Source organism: Pseudopodoces humilis, chromosome 7 (assembly GCF_049639895.1).
Source record: "Pseudopodoces humilis isolate 2021_Gansu_Grassland_sample_001 chromosome 7, ASM4963989v1, whole genome shotgun sequence".
Classification (NCBI taxonomy): Eukaryota; Metazoa; Chordata; class Aves; order Passeriformes; family Paridae; genus Pseudopodoces; species Pseudopodoces humilis.
The window spans coordinates 62,838,822-62,863,345 of NC_142206.1; the positions used below are offsets into that span (position 1 = coordinate 62,838,822).

General features: G+C 53.4%; 1 protein-coding gene across 4 annotated transcripts in view; it reads right to left on the minus strand.

The window, feature by feature from the left end:
* Positions 1-5,501: 5,501 nt before the first annotated feature.
* The window catches only part of LRFN5 (leucine rich repeat and fibronectin type III domain containing 5), a 41,706-nt gene continuing 22,683 nt past the window's right edge, over positions 5,502-24,524 (minus strand). For 3 of the 4 annotated variants that reach the window (XM_088057707.1, XM_088057708.1, XM_088057709.1), the window contains exons 2-3: positions 13,581-14,988; positions 11,165-12,565 (exon numbers count right to left, since the gene is read on the minus strand). In XM_088057707.1, the coding sequence (XP_087913833.1) occupies positions 11,641-12,565; positions 13,581-14,968 (2,313 nt within the window). In that variant the 5' untranslated portion in view covers positions 14,969-14,988 and the 3' untranslated portion in view covers positions 11,165-11,640. Of the gene's footprint in view, positions 5,820-11,164; positions 12,566-13,580; positions 14,989-24,524 lie in introns of those variants that run through there. The other variant, XM_088057710.1, reaches the window with a different exon arrangement.

Consider the following 24,524-nt stretch of genomic DNA (forward strand, 5'->3'; position numbering starts at 1 on the left):
TTCAAGTAGCAGTGCTCCCCACCATGCTTCTGCAGCACCATTTTTCACCAGAGACATCTCTTACTGTAGTGTCAGATACAGTCACTGCGTTCAAAATCCCCCAGCACACTGCTGGCCAAGCACTGTGGAGCATCCAGCCAGGACTGGCATCACCCCAAGAGCCACACTGTTCCCCAGCTGCCCACCCTACTCTGCTGCTGGGACATTATTTGGTGATCACTGAGCCCAACCTTCAGGTCAGCTGAGCCCAGGTTTGGATGGGTTACAGTAAGAAGCCTTCTGGGAAAGTTACAACTGACTCCTTTTTCTTTCAAGAATTACTTTTATTGTAACTACAAAATAAATGTTCTCTAAGAGTTTGCCTTCCACCTTCTCACCTCCTCTAAGGGGCTTCAACTCTACAAAAACACTAAGCAAATATATTTGCCTTTAAATTTTCTCTGGTTTCAGTGGACTGCACTGAAACAACACACTTGCAGGGAAGATGTTCCCTTGGAAGCTGTTCACACGTGCCCACCTCCCTGTGCAAGCCCCCCTGCACATGGCAGAGCCACCCTCCAACAAAACTGCTGCAGGGCCCTCAACATCTACCCCAAAGGAGAGGCCATCCTAGCCAGGCTCTAGCATGGCAACTTTTCCTTCTTGCAACCTGTCCTTTCATCCCAGCAAAGCAGGCGAATGCCTCTCTCCAGTGTGGGTTCATCCTGCTGCCACTCCTGGACCAGCTTCACCCAGAAAACCAGGTGCAGGCCCTCCTCCCTTCCCCCCTCCCCATCCCCTGCCCAGCCCCAGCTGGGGCAGCTCCACACCAGCAGCTGCTGGGCTCTCCTGTGCTGGGGCAGCTGCTTCCCAGCACCCTCATCTCTCCTGCTGCACTGGCACTGCTCCTTGACTGGCACCAGCCTCCACCGCCTGGGCATGGCACAGGCAGCGTCAAACACTTGGAGAGAAAAGAGAGACCTGTTTGCTGTCTGCACATAACTCCAGTGCCACTTCAGCTTGCCCTCCTGGCAGGGGCAGTGCCATCCCCTCCTCTGCAGGGGTTTGGGTGAACTCCCATTCCCTGCTCCATGCTGAATCCCAGAAACATGGAACTGACAGGTGGGGCCCGCAGGGGGGTTCTGCCCTGCTCCCTGCTCAGAGCAGGGCCAGCCCTGGGCTCAGGCCAGGTCACTCAGGGCTTTACCCCCTTGGCTCTCACAAACCTCCATGGACAGAGGTGCCACACGCCGTCCTCCCTTCTCCACTGCCTGGGGGTGAGGCTTCTCCCAAAACCCAGCCTGAGCCACTTGGCCAGCAGTGGGACAAGCAGCAGAACCATTCCTACTTCTCCCCTGCCTCTGCAGCAGCCCCAGCACAAAATGCTGCGGCACAAAAAACCCCTAACGCTCAGGGAAGGTTCCAGCCCAACAGTGAATTACCCACATTGTCCTCCGAGACAGTGACATCAGCCCAGGTACAGATTAGATTCCACCTATTTCAAATATCACTAGGGTTTTAGGATTTAAAGGGTCAGAACATTTTTTGGGGATGAACACTCCTAAATAATGAAGATGAATATTAGGCCACTTCGAATGGATGAGTGTTTATGAGCAGTGTAATTACTGCCCTTCAGCAGCATGAGCACAGATGTGGTGGTGCATACCACAACCTGAAATAATTCTGGAGGACTACACTATTTCCAGTATAACTGGGAAATGGGATTTCCCTTTCATCAGGCAGACAGCAGTAGTGACATCCTCCTTATCTCACCCATCTTTTCCTGCCTGGTAACCAGGGAAAGTCTCTTTTAGAAAGGAGACTGAAAAAGTCATTCTATGGCATGTGCCAACGTCGAACCAGTCCTGTTCTGATCCTGTGTACACAAGAGAATTCATGGAGAAAAATTACAGGAAACCCTGATCCCTTAAAGGGTGACCCACCATCAAGTATTTTTTCTCACTGGCCTCAAAACTCCTCACATGTCTGTGCCAGGGGACAGCTGGGGGTTCCTCACTTGCCTCTGTGCCTGTCCTTGGCAGCCCCAGGGACTCCGAGGGCAGAGCTCCCACCCCAGCCCCCAGCCCTGTGGTCACACAGTGACTGCTCCAAGGAAGGCTCTTTCAGGCTGTCACCAGCTTCCCTGTGCCATTAGGAAGGTCGGTGCCATTTCTCCCAGAGTGTGCTGCTGCCCACTGAGCAGGTTGTGTCCAACTGAGGATCTTTCCCAGCCCCTGAGTGCCCCTTTAGTGCTCTGCAATGAGCTTTCCCTTGGCTGCCACCTCTGTTTGTCAGATTTCTATGGAAATGCCTCTGGAAGTCCTGGATTGCAGCAAACACAGCTCCCACATGACGACATCCCCTGCCCAGCTGGCAACACACCACAGGAGCCCCCTCTGTGCTGCCCCAAGACCCAGACATCCTGAACAACTGGGATGTGCTGCCCAGAACTGCTTCCATGGCTTCATAACGTTTCCATGGGATTATAAGCAAACAATAAAACAAATTAAAAAGACCAAGCAACATCTGCTAATTTTGAGTGCTGTTTGCATCAGATAAGGAAAAGGAGTTTACACCCTCCACTGCAAATCCAGCCCCATCTGGAGCTCCTGCTTCCCAGAGTGATGCTCCTCAGTCTGCTCTGAGGTGTCATTTGTCTCTGAACAGAAAGGTTTTCTTCAATCCATTTTCCCCTACTTAATAAAGAAGAAAACAGAACCAGCAAAACCAGAACTAGACCACGATAAATCTATGTATTTCTGTGAAAACAAGGTTTAATCTGAAAATTCCCATTAGCTCTCTCTGGGCCTTTCAGGACTGCAAGAGCCAAGCACGTGCTGCAGTGAGAATGCTGGTGGGCTGGAATGTCCAGGCTTTTCCGACTGAGGGTGCCCTGGAACAGCACAAGACATAACTCATCACACCACCATCACCTAGTCACCCCACAGAGCCTGTGAGCAGAGTGACAGGCTGGCTGAGATCCCAGGAGCCTGCTGGGACAGGGTGTTCTGCCTCCCCTGGACCAGCCTCAGTGCCTATGGACACGTTTCCTGGCCTGTGGTCACCTTCTAGGATAAGCAATTCCCATAATAATCCAGGGAGTCCCTGTGATGAGCACAGCAGTGAGCCAGGGACTCGTGAGGAAGCCCCTGAAGCATCACAGCACCTGCCTGGCAAGGAGCCCACCGTGGCCACTGCTGGCATGGGACACTGCTGCAGACCCGCTGGGAGACAAGGAAGTGCTGTTTCTGGGCCACAGTTCCCTTCAACAATAGAAACTGAGATGATTTGCATGATTCTTCAGTAAGTTTCCAAGTTCTGGATGTCAATAATAGGTCACTTTTGCTTGTTGATGTTCCTCTAAACCCTTTATGGATGAAAAGTCATCTTGGGCAGAGCAGCCCTACTTCTTGCCCAACAAGAGAATCACTCACAGTACCATAGAAGCAAGCACACTCTACTCCACAGATTTCCAAGAGTTTTTTTCCCAATCTGACTCACAGCTGCAGTGAATTTTGCCCCATGAAAGCTGTATTTCCAGTTAACATCAAATGGACATGTGGAACTTATCTTGACAAGTAATTAAAAGGATACAGAAAGGAATCAGCAAGGGGCAAGTAGCTCTGCCCTGTGCATGGAAGCCTGAAATTTGAGCCACTGAATGAGGGGAATAACATGATAGCAATGTGGAATGGAATTCTGAGCATGGATGTGGTCTGTGCAGTTGGAACTTGGAGCACATTGGTGTAAGAAGGGTTCTGGCAGCTGCACTGAATGCAGGATGCTAGAAGGAAGCAGCAGCCTCTGCTATTCCTGTACCTCACACACCTGGGTCATGTATTTGCTCTGCCCAGCTGCTTTGCAGACCCCAGTGTCACCTGCTTGCTCCAAGGAAGGTCAGCTGTCCTGAACTTCACCGGGGGAGTCACCCCAGTCAGCAGAGAGAGAGGGGATGGGTCTGTGGACTCAACATCCACTGAACGTTTTATTGAAGAGTACTTTATCTGGGGCTCAGTCTCTTGCAGAATTTAAACCCCATTTGCACTGCACAGCAAGGAAAGGGAAGAGCAATACCTGCTGTTACTACAACCCACATGAAATCCAGGCTGTATGCAGTGCCAGAAGCATCACAGCTCAGGCTTCGTGAGGAAAAGAGGGATGATCCAATTCCTGATTAAAGCCTTGGCTTTTCCCCTTGCAGTCCCCACTCAGCATGGCATTCTGTGCACTGCATCAATCATGGAGCATCTTCCCCAGGGTCTGTGGGGCCAGCCAGACCAGTACTGAATTTTTCACACAAGCACAAGCCTGGGGTGCCAAGCTTGGGGTCTCCTTGCCAATGTCATGGGGTGAATCCTGTCTCTGCAGCATCAGAGGAGGAAGCATAGGAGGGGATCTGATGGGTGAGACTCCTGGATCAGCTTAGCCTCTCCTCCATGGACTGCTGGGACTGTATCCTGGGAGATGTTGATGTCTCTGCCAGCACAGACAAGCCACAGGCAGGTCACTTAGCCAGCTTCCCCAGCTGAGGTCCATCATCAGCACAGCAGAACAGGGCCAGCAGTGGGACCAGCCTGCACAAGGAGTGACAGCCCCAGCAGAGCCCCACCTGGGCAGCCCCAGTCCTGGTGACAAGGCACACCAGAGCTGTGATCTGTTCTCCTGAAGTTATGTTAAGCATTCACCGTGGTTCTGAGGAAGCTCTAATTGTATCTATGAGCAAGATGGAATGCTGACAAGGGAGAAAAGAAAAAAAAATCCATAAAACTCCTTCGGTCTTGTTAGAGGAACAGGGCAAGGCTGTGTGAGCCAAGGGACTGGGGCAGCACGAGAGAGTCCCAGGCCAGTCCCCAGCAATCCCCCCAGCCTAGGCTGTCCTGTTAGGACTGGCTCCAGAGCTCCTGGCACACTGTGGTCAGCTTCGCCTGTCCCATGGCACTCCTGGCACACGGTGCTGGAGCAGCCTGCAGTGCTGTCACCCACTACATCCCAGGCTGCCCTCCTGGCACAGGGAGGGGGCCCTGTGAGGTTCTGTGGGCCCCAGTGCCCCAGGGCTTTCCCCCACAGGCAGATGGGGCTCCCTCTGCCCAAAGGCTGTGCTGCTGCACAGCACCAAGGGACAAAGCTGAGCAGCTCCCTGGTGGCACAGCTGCCTCACCCAGCTGGTCACCCCGGGCCAATGGCACCAGTGGCCACGAGCTGGGGCTGCAGCCAGGGACAGCTCACTGCTCCCACTGAGACACAGGAATCACCCACCATTGTTGGGCAGTGCCCAGCCTGACCTCACACAGCTTGGCTGAGCACATGGACCCCAGGCAGCACGGGGTCCCTCCGTGGGCACAGACCCCAGGCAGCACAAGGCCTCTCTGGATCAACCAACCTGCCAAGCACAAACCCCTGGATCAACCAACATGCCCATGCCATTGTAGTAAAACATTTATTTGTTCAGGTGATTGAAGCTACCATGTTTACAGCTCGTGACCTCACCACTGGCCACATGGAACATGACCTGGGACTGCAGTTGTTGCCACCAGATTTTTCATCATAATTTTTAGTTATAAAAACCTTGGACACCAGAAAAAACAGGTATTTGAGACTTTAAGTGGCAGATGGGAGATGGGAAAGCTGTGAGGGGGGAAGACAGTTTATCAAGGCAGCCGACCTTGACGGCCAGGTGGCCTCGGCTGCAGCTTCAAGTAAAGGTTTCGGTGGGGTGAGTGCGGTGACACGTCAGTCCTCGGAGAGTTGGAACCGTATTGTTTTCTGCCGAGTAAGAACATCGGTGGCAACGTTTTCAGGGAGTGCAGAAGGGCTGGTGTCCTGCAGAGAGGCCCCGGCTTCTGCGCAAAGAGACAGAACAGAGACAGTGAGGGGATGAGGAGCAGCATCAGCCCTTCCCCTTGGCCAAAGCCACGCTGGTGTGGGACCACACCAAGAGCCCCAGGAGCTGCCACGGGGCCAGCCTGGCCATGGCACCCATGGATGGTCCCAGAACTGCTGCACAGCCAGCTGGGCACAGCAACAAGGGTCCCAGGAGCTGCCACAGAGCCAGCCCAGGCAGGACACGGCAGCAGCCCCTGCCCTCGGCCCTGGCACCCTCTGTCTTGGTGCCATGTGCACTGCAGGGGCTGGGGCAGCAGAGCAGGGCAGCTGACAGGAGACTGGGCTAACGGGAGACTGGGCTAACAGTATCCAATGTCCCCACCCACACCGCTGCCACAAGTCTTGTCACCATCAGGGACTGCAGGCACAGCACTGCTGCTGCTGCTGCTGCTGCTGATGCTTCAGGGAAAATCTAACTAACAAACCCCAAACCCCCAACAGAACCAGAAAAGCTCATTGTTCCAGAACCAGAAATTTCTCCATTTTCTAGATTTGCTTCTGCCCTTGCACAGGCCAAGCCTTTGCCCACGGCAGGGACTCCAATGCCACGCACTGCCAGGGGTTCACGCAGAGCTGGGGACACAGAGCAGACCAACGGGCGGGCACAGACACAGCACTCACCTTCCTGAGGTTTGCATGCACGAGGAAAGCTCATTGCAATGAGGATGTGCCACGTGTCACAGTCCTGCCCCACATCAACCCCACGGCACAGAGACAGCCATGGGGCAGATGTTCCACTGCCTCACCCGGTCCCCGAGCAGCGGCCTCACCTGCCACCCAGCACAGCCCCAGTCACCCCGGGGAGTGCAGATGTGCCACTGCCATACTTAAATACCAATCAGGCACCACTTTAAACTCATCTTTGCCGTGGGTTACAGCCCCCAGACTACAGACTGGCCACGGGGACCCCAGGCTTAGGCCAGGTGGGGGTCCCTGTGTGTCCCCAGAGGGGGCTGGGCTCCAACCCTGCCTGGTTCTCCTCATTCCCTCTCCAAGTGGGAATTTCCCCTGCAGAGGAGATGGCACAGCTTGCACACAGCACTGTGGGTGCTTCCAGAGCAGCATCCTGGCCGTGTAGGAGGTAAACCAGCTCACACCAAGCCAGGCACACCAGCCTGGGCTCACTTTGCAGATTCCTGACCCAGATGCCTCTAAAGTGCAGCTCTTGTAACGACCTGAGGTGACACAGCACCACAAAACCTGGAGCTTACTCTGTTCATTTTAATACAAACACAGTCCCTCATGTGGGGTCTGCAGCCAGCCATGTGCCACATTTGCTCTTCCCCTTTCAAGTTTCCTTCCTTCCAAGCCAAGCTTCCCTTTCTCTCCAGCAGGAGCCCTCACACTGGCTCCTGTGAATGAATCATTGCATTAGAAGTCCACAGTCAACAAACGCAGTAGGATTCACCTTTTACTGGGCTGGCAGGGTGTGGGTGCTGTCCCGGGCACCACACCCGACACAGGCCTGTTCCCTGGGGTCTGTGCCACTGTGCCAGACCTCAGCCCCTCTCCAGGCCTTGGCACACATGTCACAGACAGGACACAGGGGTTCCTATTCACAGCTGCTTTTCCTTGCACTCCACGTGTGCCTGCCCGCAGCCGGCAGGGAAGGGTGGAGAAGCTGCTGCTAAGCAGGTGGGCTGGCACCAGCCAGACCCCTCTGCTGTGCCTGATGTCCCCAGGGACAATTCCACAGGCACAGGGGGTGCAGCACCACAGAACCAGTGGCTGAGGATTTGGTGCTTGGCCTGCGGGGAGCCCCAGCTGGGCTGAGGGGCCACGGTGGGTGACGACCCCAGCACAGCGTGGTCTGGCAGCACAGGCTCTGCCCCAGGCCCAACACACAGCCAGGCACACAGGGACACGTTTGCAAAGGAGAAATGGGAGAACCATGTTATTTGCAAGCAGGACCCTATGGACCGGCCACAGTTTGCTGTTTTTAAGTCAGAACTCTGACCAACATTAAAATTATTGCCAGGAGAAGGCACTGGGCAACTGGGTGGCTGCTGTTAGTGCAGCTTTTGGGCAGCGATGGTGCACCCTGAGTGGGCAGCAGCAGCATGGAACAGGGAGGTGAATGTTCCTGAGCAATCACAGCGCTGCCAGCTGTGACCATTCTGCCAGTGGCAGCGCTCGGGTTCCAGTACCACCAAAGCTCCAGCGTCACTGGGGCTCTGCTTCCCCTTGGCTGATGGGAAGAGAAGTGATCCTGGTAGCAGCTGTAGCCATTACTCCTGGTTTGAAGGCATTCCCAAGGAAGCAGCGTGCCCCCTCTCTGTGCTGGGTGCCCACCATGGCTTCAGGCAGTCTTGCCATGGCACACAAAGGGCCCTACTGCACCTTCTCGAGCACACACAGCTGCACAGGACTGTCCACCCACCACGGTTCCGTGTCACTCCACTGGTCTGGGATGCTCCCAGGGCAATGCCCAGCAGGGCTGCCATGGTCCCCAGGAGGCAGGAGCATCCCCACGCTGCTGACACCAAGCCCCCAGCAGCTCCTCTGCCAGCAGGGCTGAGCGCAGCTCGTGCCAGTGCCTCTGCAGGAGCTCCCCGGCAGGCAGCGTGCCCCAGCCAGGGCAGAGGGTGCCCAGGAGCTGTGTCCCCTCTCCCATGCACAGGGCACGTGGCCGTGCCATGGCTGCAGACGTGGCACGTGGGCACAAGGGGAGGGCTGGTGAACGCTTGGGGATGTGCTGCAGAAATGAAGCCACGCCGGCAGCAGAGCGAAGCAGCACCGTGAATTCACGGTAAGGACGAGCCTGGACACAGCGGGAAGGCAGCAGACACGAGAGACAAAACACAACACCCTGGACAGACCATTCCATGGGGTCTGTGCCCCTGTGACAGCCAGACCCTCCTCTGTCCAGGCACAGCCACACCAGCCCCGCACAGAGCCCCACCTCCAGAGAAGGCCTGGGCACACCGTGTGTTCCAGACATTGCAGCAAGAGCTGAGAACTTTCTGAAGCAGTTTCTCATCCAGCAGTGCCTGTGAACAGAGACCCTCTCAGGGCTCATATCTCAGATAATCTGTGGCAGAGCAGGAGCACACTGAGCCCACCTGCAGGCAGGAGATGCCTGAGGGGCAGGGAGGCACCCTGGGCTCATGTCCCTGCAGAGCCCTCTGCAGCTGGGGGTGATGCTGGGGCCACAGCACATCACACCCCCCATCCCATCACCTCCTACGGGGAGGAGCTATCCAGTCTGGGGGAAATAACCTTGAACCTAGTCTGACCCAGGAGCATCTTAGCACTTTTTCTGTCTCACACAGTTGGCAACCTATGGTTTTTGCAGAACAGAAAGGACAGAGAATTTCCTCCTCCATGAGGCTTCCCAAACTTTGAAACAAGCCTGAATAAAACTAAATGTCCCACTGCAGAGTTATGCCAGTGGGAACAGATGATTCCATGCCCAGGGCATTCCCAAGGGATGATCCTCTCAGCCAGGGAGAGAAGCAGGCACAAGAGGAACCCCCAGATCCCCTTTCTTGCACTGTCAACAGAGAATCAAACCAAACACAGGGTCATATGGTCCCTGTACACTGCTTAACACAGAGGCACCATGGACACAACATCAGCTGCGGTGCTTAGAAAATTATTCCTTTGAGTGAAAAATTAAAAATATAAAAATAAATTTCCTTAAACCACAAGACACCATTAGTATTTTAGCACTTTCACAAAACATCACACAGATTTAGGTCCAGTTTTAGACAACATATAAAAGCATTTTCATTTGACGTTTTCAAAATGCACGATTAAACCCAACCATTCCACAGCAAACCTCTGACAATCTCCCTCTACCCCAGCGTGGTGGGGAAGGTGCCTCTGCCAGCACAGTCCCTCACTGGGGCTCAGACCTTCACATTTGACCCACACTGGGCACAGCCCTTGTCATCAGACTGCCAGACCCTGGGCAGACCTCCCCTGTCCTTGACAGCATGTTATTCAATACCTCCCTTCTGTTTGTGCAGTGCTCATGGGTTGCCAGAGCAATCCAAGGAGGGATTTATTGTACTTTTTTTAAATTTTTCCAGCAGGAAGCAGGTTTTCTCATTTTGAGGCTTTCATATTTGGTCTCTGCATTTCCTGTGGGAAGCAAGAAGCGTTTCTAAAAAAGAAGCAGCCTCTTCCTTTTAGGACCTTTACACCACTGTCATTGACTTTGTTCCTCCAAGCAGGCAATAAAATCACCCACAGCAACCCACAATGGCCAAGAGCACCAGCCCTGTGCTGCAGAGTCCCAGCGGTAGAGACGGGGTGCCAGGGGCTGTTCCCACTCTGAGAAGTTCCCCCACAGCTGCCCTGGGGCCTCCTGCTGCCCTGGCTGGAGCCAGGCTGGCCTCAGGCACCTGCCTTAGTTATGGTGCCCCCAGGAACAAACATACAGGGTATAAAATTTAACTATTCTCTCACTTTTATGGCCACAAAGCCCATCTTGAACCCATTATTTGGCATCTGAGAATGCACAATGCTCAAATATTCAGCGTTAAGCGGTCTCTAATTTGAATATGATGACCACATGAGTTTAATTAATATTAACTCACTTTACAGTGAGCAGAGCAGCTGCCATCCCCACAACAAAATTTGCACCCACTGTCCCCTGCTGCTGTGGGGTTCTGTCCCTACAGAGTGGCCCAAAATCACTCTATCCCACAGGCACCGCAATTAAGAGCAGCTTAAAGGAGAGACCATCATCTCCCAGGCCCTTCAACACACTCAGGGACTGAAAAGAACTGGATCAAACCATAAAGTTCAGAGGAAATACGTCCCAGAAGTCCAGGACAGCGGGAGATGGCCATCATCACCCGACCAGCCACCGAGGTGCCGAACGGCCGCGTCCCTGCCGGCTGCAGCCCTGCTGCCCACCTGGCCTGCCAGCCCCGCTCACCGCCCTGCTCAGCCCTGCCCTGCACCCCGAGCCCCCAGCCCCGCTCCCTCCCCAGGGGCTGCAGGAGTGGTGCCTGCACCCCGGGCTGTGGCTGCTCTGGGACCGTGGGTCAGGCACCTTTCCAGGGAGAAGCGGTGTGCGATCCCACTGCTTCAGCAGCGCCCAGCCCCGGCCAGCCAGACCCAGCACAAGGGAATGGACCCCGCTCCTCATCCTCCTCCCGGCCCCACGGCAGGAGCTGTGGAGCACCGGGGCCCCGGCCCGGCTCCGGCAGGGCAGTCACCGCGAGGCTGGCTGGCGTACCGAGTGAATATTTTATTTTACACAACATAACAACACCGCGTTGTTGCTCCTGTACAGCATCTGCCTAAAAACAAAGGCAACACCATTGTCACGAAAAAGAAATATACAGTCTGACCGGTTTAAAAAATATCATTTTACTAATTGATCCAGAAGTGATTATTTGTTAGCTTGGAGGAAATTGCATTTCCTTTATAAAAGGCTTTTTCTGTGAAAACTCTCTCTTTTGTTTTCTGCTACCGCAGAACCAGGAAGCCAGTCCTAGAGCAGGGAAGGCACTGGTGCTGTTTCGTGCTTTTTTTCGCCCCTTAATCTTTTTTTCCTTTTTTTTTTTTTTTTTAAATCTCTGAATGTTGCCTTCGGTTTTGATATTAAATAAAACCAAACGAAAACTAAATAACCCCCCCGTGTGCACTGGGTGGCTTATACAGAACCCCGCATGAACAAGCCATTAATCAGCGAGACAGCAGTGGACATCCAAATCCAATTCCCTGGGAAAGGGAGTTTCACACAATGTTTGGTGTTTTGTTTTTAGTTAAAACAAAAAATTAAAAAAAAAAAAAAAAAAGAAAAAAGAAAAAAAAAGCAGGTCACACAGTGCTTTCCAATATCCACTCAGAACTGGAGAAAGTTGCTTTTCCGCTATCGGCACTGGCGCAGTCTGCCTGGACCAGCATCCCGTTCATGGACATGCTCCGCTTGGAGCGCAGTCCGCCGGAGCCGCGGGGCTCCAGCAGCTCACCGCCCAGCGAGCGCCGGCGCTTGGCTCGGGACGCGTCCGCCGGCAGAGTGAGGAACTTACTTGGCTTTGATTGTGCTCTTTTGTACGTGTGGGCCGCGGGGGCCGCGTCTGGGGGGCGGCTTGCTAACTGCAGGGCCGTGGAGTTATTTCTGTTCGAGTTCTGGGGCTCGGCGCTGCCGCCAGCCTCGCCCTGCAGATCGCTGCCGGGCTTTGGCCCCGACTTTCGCTTCTGCTTCTGCGAGAGGGAGGTGCTGGAAGTCCAGGCGGGAGGCAAAGCGGAGGTAGTGGTGGCTGAGTCCTGGCTGGAGCCGGTGTCCGGTGACTGCGTCACACCATCGCCGGCAGCCTTGCAGCACTGGATGCCCTCCTCGTGCCCGAGAGCCTGCTTGGACATGGACTGGGACAGCACCCCACTGCAGCCCTGCATCTGAGCCCCGTTCGTCTGCGAGTACACATTGCTGACCTTGGTGGCCTTTTGCTGCCCGTTGTTGTTACACACCTTGTAGCGGATCATGAGGATGATGATGAACACGAGAACAGATGCCACAATGATCCCACCAATGATGATAATCATGGTCCCACCCAGGAACTGGGACTGCATGAAGTGGCAGCGCACGTAATCCTGCTCGGTGGTGAACTGTGTGCAGCCCACGACTCTGGTGGCCGTCAGCGAGGTGATGCCATCATCGTAGATGGCCAGCACGCACAGGTCATACATCGTCCCCGCAGCCAGGTTGTTGACCAGGAAGGTTTTGCTCGTGGGAGGTATCATTCTGGGGGAGAAGGAAACCAGTATAAATGAACCTGGCAGACACACCGGCACCTTCCCACCCTGTGGGGCAGCCCAGGCCATGCTGGGCACCACCACGGCTTGTCCGTCCTACTTCTGCCGCAGCCCCCAGTGGGCCGATCTCCATCCCCCCAGCAGCTCCTGCCTGGCCTTTGATGTAGCAGCAGTCACTGCCAAGCCCCCTGGCATGGCTCAGCATGGCAGGACCCCCCATTAGAACAGCCACATCAAAAATATGGAATCACAGGATCACAGAATGCCTTGGGTTGGAAGCAACATTTAAAAACCATTGAGTCCACCCTCCTGCCGTAGACAGGAACACCCTTCATTAGACAAGGTTGCTCCAAGCCCTGTCCAGCCTGGCCTTGGACACTTCATGGATAGGGTACCCACAACTTCTCTGAGGAACCTGTGCCAGGGTCTCACTGTCCTCATAGGGAAGAATTTTTTTCAGTTATCTGATCTACATCTGCCCTTTTTCAGTTTAAAGCCAGCACCCCTTGTCCTAGTAATGGATGAAGGAATTCACAGAAGAGATGACAAAGCAAAGCCGGTGCTGAAGCGTGCAACAGCTACACCAGGCAGCACAGAGCACTTCACAGCACAGGCACCACCTGACAGTGCTGTGAGGAAACATGGTCACAGACACTGTCTTCCCTGTGCTTCCATAAAGTTGAGCACATTAGGATCCATTTAATCCATCTACTTTCACAACCTTTCTCAGATCAGTTCAGAGGATTAGAGGTCCAGTTGGATTATCTAAAAATAATACTGTTCTAAGTAATAATTAGTTAATTAAGTTATAATTTTCCCATTTGTGAGCAGAAATGGCACAAGTCCTTCCTGAGGCTCGCACCATGAGCTGCTGGGGCCGGGCTCCGCTCGGCTGGCACAGCATGGCACAGGAACTCCGGCAGAGGGGCTGCCCAGGCCAGGGGCCACACGCCCGCACCAAGCACCCAGCACGGTCCCACATGGGCAGGCTGGGGCTGCCTTACCTGTAAACAAGCGAGTCATCGTAAGTACCATTGTACTGGATCTGAAACATACGTATCCCAGGTATATTCCTCTGAAAATTGAATTTCAGCAGAGCCGTGGAAGATGTCGCTTCTGCAACAACCACCTTCTTATCCTGGCTGACTTTAGTATCCCCATTGCTACTGCTCGCATTGGAGCCCGACTTGGTGGATGTGGAGATATCCGAGGAGCCTGGGTCAGGCTCGTGGATGTGGTTTGTGCTGTTCAGCAAGTGGGGGAGTTTGATGATGTGCAGGTCCACTGTCTGTGTGGCCTCCCCTGCTGGGTTGGAAGCAATGCAGGTGAAGGAGCCCGTGTCCTTCACCGTCGTGATAAGGATGTCGAGCGTCCCGTTGTCGTACACCGTGGACCTGGTCGCGTTGGAAATCAGTTTGCCCTCAGGTGAAATCCAATGGATTGCTGGCTCAGGGTCACCCCGGGCCTTGCAGCGCAGGGCTGCCCGCTGCCCCTCCAGCACCCGCAGCTCGTGGGTGTGCCGGGTGATGAGCGGGGGCTCGCAGAGGAACTCCTCCTCAGGGATCGACCAGAAGTACCGGCCAGACAGGAGTGTAGGAGAGGCACAGGTCTCCAGGTCATCCTCCCTGGAAAGGCGCCTCAGCCACAAAAGCTCACAGTTGCAATGCAAGGGGTTCCCACCAAAGCTCAGCGCAAATGTTGAGGGGCTGATAATTCCTGAGGTTGCCAGCACCTGAGCACGCTGGAAGAGCGGATCAGGTGGTAGCTTCTGCAGTTTGTTGGATGTGACGTCCAGCCTGGTCATCTTGTGGAGGTGGGAGAAGGTCCCCTTAGGAATATGGTCAATCATGTTGTGGTCAAGACTGAGAGTGTGCAAACTGACCATTTTCTCCACGGCATCCCAAGGGATGGTTTCCAGATTGTTGTAAGACAAATCCAATTCCTCCAGAGCTAAAACATCATCAAAAGCTGTGGAAGAAATTAAGGTCAGCTGATTATTGTTCAGTATCAAGTGGTGGAGATTGGAGAGCCCACTGAACATGTCATTAGTGATTTTAGTCAATCGGTTGCTGTTCAAATGCAGAGCCCGCAAATTGCGCAGGTCGGCAAATGCATGAGGTGTGATAAAACTGATTGTATTCCGGGACAGCGTCAGGTCCACCAGGCTGGTCATGTTGGCAAAGTCTTTCCTTTTAATGTTTGTAACAAAGTTGTCTGCCAGCCGCAGCTCCACGGTCCTCCTGTCAATGTTGGGAGGAACAAACAAGAGCCCTTTCTTGGCACAGAGGGTGGCGAGGTTCGGAGACAAGATCTGACAGACACAGCGCTTGGGGCAGATCTGAGCTCGCACCGCTACGCCAATCAACAGCAGAAACAAAAGCAGTTTTTCCATTGTAGAACAGATTCAAGAGCCTGCAAGACAGAGCAAACAGCGGTTAGTATCTGTGAGATAAGACAGACATAATGAAAAAAGCCAAGACAGGCAGTCTGTGGTTAAACCATGGAACTGAAGCTCAGGTAGCAGCGGGTCACCCTCACCATGTTACCTGGTTCTTCGTTCCCCATCCTGACACAAAAGTGCCTGTACTGCCCGCCAGGAGTACAGCTGAGAATCTGGATGTTTGCAGGTGCACATATGCCCACCCTGACACTCACATACAAATGACAAAGCGATTGAGAAGCCACTTGCCACCCTTCGGGCCCATCCTCCTGCCCAGCGCACCTCCACATCCCAGCAGAGCCCCTGACCTCCCAGGCTGTTGGCCACAGTGACAAATATCCAGGTATAGAAAATGGGGAGTGGTACATGTGTGATTCACTTGCTGAGCTGAAATTCTCAGCAGCGTTGAAATCACAGCAGGTCAATGGGTTTACAGCCATCTCCACTGAACATTTAAGCTCTTAATGCTATTTTCAGAATAAACTCAAAAGGAGCTAATTTTATGTCATTCAAACCCCAAAAATGCAAACAAAACAAAACAAAACAAAAAAAAAAACCCAAAAAACCAACCAACCAACCAGACAAACAAACAAAAAAAAACAACCAAAAAAAAAACCCAAAAAAAAACCCCCACAAAGTCCAAGAAAAGCCCCCACAACAAAGATCTAAATAAAAATGGATCTTGGGCTAATTTTAGCAGATCTGTTTTCCGGCTCCCCCGGAAAGCCCAGCAGTTCAATCAGCTTTATCACTTCCACTGCCAGGCCCAGCTCCTCGTGACAAGTGGGAACAGGGCCGACAGCAGCAGTGCCCACTCCAGCTCAGTGAGATCATCCACCAGTGGCTGTGCCAAGGCTCCGTGGCACGGGCAGGTGGGAGGGCTGGGGGATGCTCCTCTGTGGAGCAGGTGGGAGCATGGTCGCGTGCAGGAGCACCCACGTGTCTGGGAGGGAACTTGTGCCACTGTGAGCAGTGGTGCTCAGAGGGGCTCCATGCTGCAGCTGAGGCACTCAGCTCCCTTTGGGACCAGAACAATTTTACATGGTCAGATCTGATTACTCAGACCCGTTACCATCCCAGAGATCCATTAATGAAGCTCTGCTAAAATACGGTTTCACAGCTAGACAGAACCAGTGGTCTTGAATCGTCACTGATATTTAAAGACATTTAATGTTAGAACAACAATTATTGCTCCTGTTGTCTGGTCCATCCAAAACATAAACCAAATCCGTGGTGCTGTTCAAGCAGAGGCAACAAAAAGATTAGTGAAAATACCAGCCTTAAACCCTGCTTTTCAGCACAATCAATGTACTTTTTCCTGATACTTCTGCGGACTGCAAGTATTCAGGACTACTCCAACTTCAGAGTTCCCACTGGAAAAATAAAAGACTGCCACTGTGGTCCAAAGCAGAGTCTGCTACTGTGGGCAGTGCTGGGAGCTGCTCCCATAAGCAGTATAACCATCACCATTCTTGCTGTCGTGACTTGTGGCAGAAAGCAAAGTGCCATGGCAGTATTCAGGTATGTTCTATGGACTCACTTTCATGACAGCACTGCAAATCAGGGCGGCCCTGCAGGTGATAAGGACCTGGAGGGGAATGGCAATGTCAAGCAGTGGAGGAAACTGCCTCCTGCAGCCTCCAAACACAACTGGTGTCATCCACCAGCCACCTCCCAACCCAGCAGGTGCACTTCATGGCCAGGGACTAGCACCTGTCCTTTCCAGGTGGGACTTTGCTCCTTCCATGTACACCTGGTAAGAACTAGACTGCAATCAGGGCATCTGCAGCACAGCCACTGCAGGGGTCGCTGGCCAGACTTGGCTGGGGACACCACATTCATTTAAATTTGCAAACTTAGTGCTGCCAATTTAGATTCATTGCTATGATTGAAGTCATGTGCCTGGATTCAGCCGAGTCCAGTGCTAGAGCTACCCAAGACTAACACAAGCTTGAATCCAAATCAGCAAGCTCACGAGTTTGGAAATGCCATTACAAGATGAATCGACTTAACAGCTGGGATGACAAGGTTACCATAAAGTTACCTACCAGCAGAGGTGGGTTTTTTGGATGTTAAGAGAGTTTTGGATATTATCTCTGCCAGTATCTCTGGTCAAATGCCCAGCATATGGCCAGAGCTGGACACAATGCCCTCAGTGAACACCAGGCTCAAAGGCCTGCAGTAAATGGGGCAAGACCAGCCAGTGGCCAGTCACCAGCACTGTCCCCATGACTTGGGTTTAGGGACAGTCCCCTCCCGTGTCTCTCTCAGTGACCTGAGCAGGGAGAAGAGTGCACCCCACATACATCTGCCAGTGATACTGAATTAGGAGGAGGGACTGAGGCTTTGAGAGCATGGGGTCCTTATGGAGAGGTTCTGGTGCTGAGCACCCACCAGCCCTGAGCGCAACAAAGACCAGTGAGGATTTGGCATCTGGACGCCTCAACTGATGGAAACAGCAAAGCCACACCTGGATCTACATGAGGAAGCTGGTACCCCAGGCTGTGCAGGGATGGGGATAGCCCATCCTCCCCAGCCTGGGCACCATCCCTTGCTGCAGGGGTAGCATAAATACTTCATCTCCTTGCTGAAAAAACGCAGAGCGTTTCTTCCCAGAGTGCTCAGTGCAGCAGTCTTGTGGCAGAGCTCCACCACTGAGACATCCTAGATGACAACACAAACTGCAGGACCTGCTGGCTCAGGAGGAGAGCCATCAAAAATCACATCTGCTGAAAGTGAGCCTGGACATGTGTGCCCTCCTCCCCCAGCATACCTCATCGCCCACACAGGTAATCTGCAGAGATAGCAGTTCTGGCATGGCTTAGAGCTCATTGCAGAAAACACCTTTTTGACTAACAAAAGCAATATGTGATTCTTATTACTTGCTTAAAAGATAGAAAAACAGAAAGGAAGCTGCATTCACACATAAAACAAATGCCAGCTTCCTGGGAAGGTAAGCACTGCCCATTTACTGCTCAGCGCCTGCAATAGGACAAGGGTAGTCAAGCTCTTCACGTGACATCTGTGATTCACAAAAAAATCCTCTCACATATACTCTTTACATCCATTCTGTTGCTACATTTGATCATTTTGAGTCATTCACCTGTCTATAAAACCTAAGTTCGAGTTGCTCTGGGCTGCACTGCTTATGGTCACACAGAGTGGGAACAGTGTCTCCAAAGAGCCAGGAACCTACAAGCCCCAGCACACTGCCAGGGGCTGGGAGCCCCTCCACTGCTCCCCCATCGGCTGGAGGTGACTGACTGGAGGCCCTAGACTGCTGCTCCCGTCCCTGAGCAGAGGAAGTCTTTTCCTACCCCCATTTCTCAGGTATGGAGCAGGTCTGACAGTGGTTGGGCAGGACTGGGGCTCAAGGGGACAGGGACCCCTCCAGCACTGTCACCCCATGCCCACCTTCCCCTGGCCACTCTCAGGTGGGATGTGCCCACACAGTGGGTGACACTCCCACAGTCCCTCCCTTGCCAAGTGTCTTCTGGCCTTCACGCCACCTCCAGCCCAGCTCTGGAACACGGACCTCCACTCCACCCCAGCACCGGCTGTCCTCCAGCGCGGATGGCAGGCACCCGCCAGCCCCAGCCCTGGCAGCTGCAGAACAGCCATCCCTGCACAGAGGAGGAGCCCTGAGCTCACAGGGGACCACATGCAGGCAGGATGTAGGGGCAGCTGGGGCACACTCCAGCTCCAGCACCACACTTGGCTCTGTGAGACCCACTGGAGGATTTCCACTGCTTCCAGAGGAGCCACCTGCTCCTGTCAGGGGCTGACAGCCCCAACAGCCCCTGGTGCATCCTGGGGCACACACAGGCCCTCTGGCCAGCACTTCCAGAGGGCAGACTCCCACCACAAACCTCTGCAGGGTCTGAGAGGTGCCGGGGAATGGCCAGAGTAACCCCAACCCCTGTTCTGAGCCCCTCACCTGGGTGAGCGGCAGGCACAGCGCGGTACCCAGCCAGCAGCAGGCCGTGGGAATAACTACCCACCTGTTCTAGCAACAGAGAGAGGTCAGGTGAAGTGCTAATGAATTTGAAATTCCTGCCTGGAATGGATCCAAGGAACCCACGACTGAAATATTATGTACTGTGATGGATCCTTGTGCCCAGCATATTGCATGCTGGGGGTTTTGACTCTTCCTTTTTGGGATATGAAGTGCAGCATCTGCCAGTGAGCCCAGTGCTCCAAAGGGCCATTTACATATTGTGGATCACACAAAACATGGGAGCAGCAGAATCCGTAAGACAGCCATTAATTAGCAAACAAGTTCCACTACATCCAATTGCTGTTTGGATGGTCAGTGTTACACATGGTCAGCATGCCAGGGATGCCCAGTGTGCACACTGGAGCTGCTGGAGCCACCTGCCAACTCAGGGCCTGGCTCAGGCATCATCTGTCATTGCTGAGGTCATAACTACTGACTGCCCTCCCCACCCATCCAAAAGTTAGGATTCTCAGGATGTTTGCAAATGCAGTTTCATGATGGGGAAAAACAGTCTGGAAGCTGATGATGTTCATCTGCTGGGGATGGAGGAAGGGAAATCATGGCATCAGCCATCACAGGCATCCCAGAGCCAGGATAGAATGCGGTATATAAAAGGAGATTCTGGGATCTGTGGCATTCCAGCTGCTGGGACCAGTGAAGTGGAGAACAAGTAGATTCAGTACCACAAAGATCAGTGGTCTGTAAACAGGCTGGAGGATTTTTCTGAATTGTAAACAAAGTACCTGAAAAAAAAAACCATTTGAATCAAAGAAACTCATCCAGAGGTTTGCTTTGGGGGCTGTGATAGCCACCCAGTGCTAATCTGGCCAGGATCACCATCCAGGAGCACCGGCCAGGACCACAAGGCCACCATGTTTGACACTTGCTATAGGACTGGACATGTGCACCCGCATGGGGAGCCATGAGACTGGGACACCCTGTATCCTGGTCCTAGTTAAAGGGCTTCAAACAGCCATGAATCCCTCACATCTCTGGGAATCTTAGAAGCAGAAGCAAGGGGAGACCCAGGCCCAAAGTGAAGGCCAGGGGCAATGCTGCCAGCTCATACAGGGATGTTGCCTTTCCTGACACAATGTATGTTCCTCCCTCAAAAGCTCAATTTCTGGATTTTTGCTGGGTTTCCCCTGTCTTCTACACAACAAAAAGCTTCAGCACTTGTCCTTGCAATACACAGCTTAAAAACATGACCATGAAGTTCAGAAATTGAATATCCTTTTTTGAAAGCACTTTATTTTATAATTACTTCACATTGTCTGGAGCAGACAACACTCAACAATGCCAAGTGCTCAGAAAGGTAAAAAACCCATGGGGTTCCTGCAGCAGTGCACATGCCACAGCTGGAGCGTTTCCAGCAGAAGCAGGGACATGGGCTCATTCTAGGCATCGTCCCTTCACTCCTGCTGACACAGCATCCCGAGTCCTGCATTTTCACAAGAATGCTGGAGCCTTCCCAGGAGGCATGGGCAGGGTCAGGGCGGCTGCACTCATTGGAATGCCCAACACTCACCACCCTGGCCCTGGTCCTCACCTCCAGCACCACTGGCTGCTGGCTGGTGGCAGCTCCCCTGGGACACTGACCCTGGGGTCGGCACAGCCAGGGCAGCAGAGACACGGCATTGCCAGGGATTTCTTTTCTTTCCCTTCTCGCCCTGCTCCCTGCCATGCCCCACGCTGTCTCCATCGCACACACATCCATCCCCGTGGGCCGCTCTGAGCACACGGGGAGCAGCGCTCCCAGCACTGCGGCCTGCCACGCACCGACGGCGGCAGACAAGGTGGGAGCACGCTTCCAGCACGCTCCCCATGTGCCTCCTGCACACTTCCAGCACTCCTCCTGCACACCTGCTGCTGGCACAGCCCCAGCCCCACAGGCACACGTGAGAGCCCCGCACAGGGCTGGGCTGCTCTGCCACGGCCGGCTGAACTCAGCGCACCGTGTGAGCCCCGGATTAAAGGCCGAGTGAGGCCGAGCGCAAGGGGGGCTCCCGCACGACGCGGGGCTGCAGTGGAGGCAGCCCATCGAGGCTGTGGTACCACAGAGAGCCCGGAGTGATCCATGGGATGAGTCAACGCGGCAGTGCAGAGCACGACAGCAGCTCGGGAAGGTATTAATAGCTGTGCCGTGAGGAAACGCGCCCGATGATGCCTCGGCCCCCGGGCTGGGGGCACCTCCTGCCGCCCCGCCGTGGAGCGGGGAGAGGGGCAAGCACAAAACAGAGCGGTGCCCGAGAAATATCCTGTGATATAAACACACCTGGAGAGAGCATCTCCCATTTCTGAGGGACAAATCTGTACTCCCGTCTCGCCCACTGTCAAACCCAGCAAGCTGTTTAAGCTGTGTGACTACCTGGGGCTTTGCAGGCACAGCCAAGAGCCTATCTGTACCCTTTCTGTTGTATCCTCCCTCTCCCTGGGGCAGAAGGTCTCAGCAATGCATCTCTCAGTTCAAGAGCAGTGAGTACCAGCTTCCCAAGGCACCCCTAACCCCTGTGGTGTAAGCAGCACATACTGCTGGCACCATCTGTCACTATGCACGTGGCTGTCCCTGTGCCCTGATGACCACCAAACCAAACCAAAATTCATGGGGCCTCTGGGTCAGTCACAATAGGGTGTTTCTCCCACTCATTTCCAGTCAGGCTCACATCAGCTGACCAGGGCTGCTGGTCCATGTGCTGGCCAGCCAGGCTCTGTGGACACCACAGGTACAGACAGAAGGACAGGCTGCTCTGCTTCTCTGGCCCCCTCTAAAAAAATCTGCATTAGGAATTCCAACTGGGAAATCCTTTTCCTTTCCTCCAGCCCTCAGGAATCATCCCTGCAGTGGTATGTAACACAGGGAAAGCAGCACAGCCCCACTGCCTGCACTCAAGAGCTCCCAGCCTGGCTGCAGCCCCCTCCCAATCCCCAGCCCAGGGCTGCCAGTGCTGCCTGAATCAGCTTCCAACCTCATCCCCCTGAACCCATCAACCCTGCAGCCCACAGCCCCCGTGCAGTGCAGGAGTCAGGGCCACAGCTCCCGGGGGGAGATGTCACCGAAAAGCATCTCAGGTATAGTGGCACACACACATTGTGTTTTAAGGTCAGAACACCAAGACATTTAAGGTCCCTCCAACCCAAACCATTCTTTGATTCTATACAAAGCTTTCCAGTTCCTGAGGAGCTCCTGTACCAAATATTACGCAGATATGCCAAACACTGACATCAACATCAGCATCAGCCATGCAGCTTCCAAACAGGAGCAGGCCACAGCCTGCAACTTTCCAAAACATTTTTATTGAACTGGGGTATTGTGGCGTCTTAAAAACTGTTTCTGCAATATCAAAACACAACACAAGCGAAGAAATGTGAAGGGATTTTCTCTGCTACTCCTCTATCCCTCTGTTCCTCAGCCATCCATTCCCAGGTGGTACGGGAAGGTGAGGCAGTCATGGTGGCCCTGCACGACCCGCCCCACAGCCTCCAGCCATAGGTCTCGCTCAGAGGGACATGTGGCGAGCACTTGTGTGGGGGAAGAGGCTCCTCAGGGTCACCACCACCCCAGCCCAGTCCCTGGCGTGCAGCCTGCCCAGGCAGAGGCACCCAGGGCACAGGGGTGGCAGGGCGCCAGCCGTGTCCTCACACGAGCAGAGGGTGCACACAAGCTCAGGGGGCACACCCGGACTGCTGGCTGGCTGCTGCAGGACACCAGCAGTGCCAGCAGTGCCAGCTGTGCCCGTCATGCCAGCCCACTCCTGTCCTGGCACGGGCTCGTTCTCAGCTGCACGCTCTCCCTGCAGTTCCTCCTGCCCCAGCACTCCACAGCAGCGCTCCACGTGCTGGCAAGTCACACAGTGAGGAAATCTGGGATTTTCATCTTATTTTCAAATGTGCCCAGGGAGTGCCAGCTGCCAGGGCTGCCCACATCAGGCACCACTGGGGGGGTGGGAAGGGCAGCAGGTGCTCCAGGGCCCAGCAAGGCCAAACCATTCTCTGGCCACCTCCTAGTTGTGACCTTACACCCTCACGTAGCAGTGACCAGTGCTCGAGGCCTCACCACCGCGAGGCTGCGTGGTGCTGAGCTTCACCCACTCCCACCTCTCCAGCCTGTTCAAGTGCATTGGGATGCACCTTCCCTCCAGGTGCTGACCACACCACTCAGCTGTGTGGGGCTGCCAAAGGTGCCGGGGGCAGCAAGGAGGGCACAGGAGAGCCACTCCAGAAATGGTAAGCAGGACAGGCCCCAGGACACACAGGTGGATATACAACCTCCCACACACCCCAAACTCCCTGGAACTCTCCATCCCTGACACCACCCTACAGCAGTATAGGATACCCAGCCATTTCTAACATTGCTGTAATAAATATGTAATAATGGGAAAATGAGGTAATCGATGCTCCATCCCCAGAAATGTTCACGGCGAGGCTGGGCAGGACTTGGATCAACCTGGTCTAGTGGAAAGTGTCCCTGCCCCTGATTAACTTTAAGGGCTCCTTCCCAACCAAACCACTCTGGGATTCAAATGCTGTTTTTAATGCACCAACACTCTCGTTCCCCAACGGGCACTGGAAGAGGGATGAGGGTGAAGGCAGTCCCAGGTACTGGCCAGGGCTGTGGCCAAACCCAATGTGACCACCAAGCACACACAGTTTAATTGGGGAAAACCAGAGGAAACAGCAGTGTGAAGGGTGACATTGTCAGTACGACACACCAGAGCAAAATAGGGGATTAACCATAAACAGATTTCCAAGCCTGAACAGTTTGCAGGTTTCATCAAGCACTGTAAAAATAACTTATTTCTTCCATGGCCTTGCCTCTGCAGAGTCCACCAAATTAAATGAAAAGTAAATTAACCATGATTTACTCCAGATGGACATTTATTATCTGCAAAATAATATCTTGCAATTGTCGCAGCATTAACTGAGGCCAATTCTTTTCTTAGTCACTGTACTCTTACATAAACATATAGTAAATTAAACAATCTAAAACCAGGCATTTATTAGGGTTGTCTCTACACTTGCCTGAACATCACTTGAGGATGTGAGTCATAAAACAAGCTGGATTTTGAGTTCTAAAGTTTAATTTAATGTCAAGGAGTACTGGGTACAAACCGTGTATGGAAGAACACCTATTTAGTATTTAGGTCTGGCTTGTTAAGTGGTAAATCAAACAGATGTGGCCAAATTAGCTACTGAGATGATCTAAGATGTGGCATGTCTACAGCAGCCCTGACACTTCAAAGGCAAACCCAGGGAATCTCAAGGAGATAAAACATTTCCATCACAACAACGGGTGACACGCACCAGCAGGATACATGTAATAAAGGAAGGACAACAAGAGATGAAATGGAAATTTGTTTTGCAGAAGCCAAGAATAGAATGTGATTTATATGCACTTATTTTAATTTATTTCAGGCTGAATGCAATTTATCTAAAGTCATCAAAAATTAATAGGCCATACAGAAAGTAGTAGTAATAAATCCAAACTTGGGGCACACAGCAAGCACATCTCTT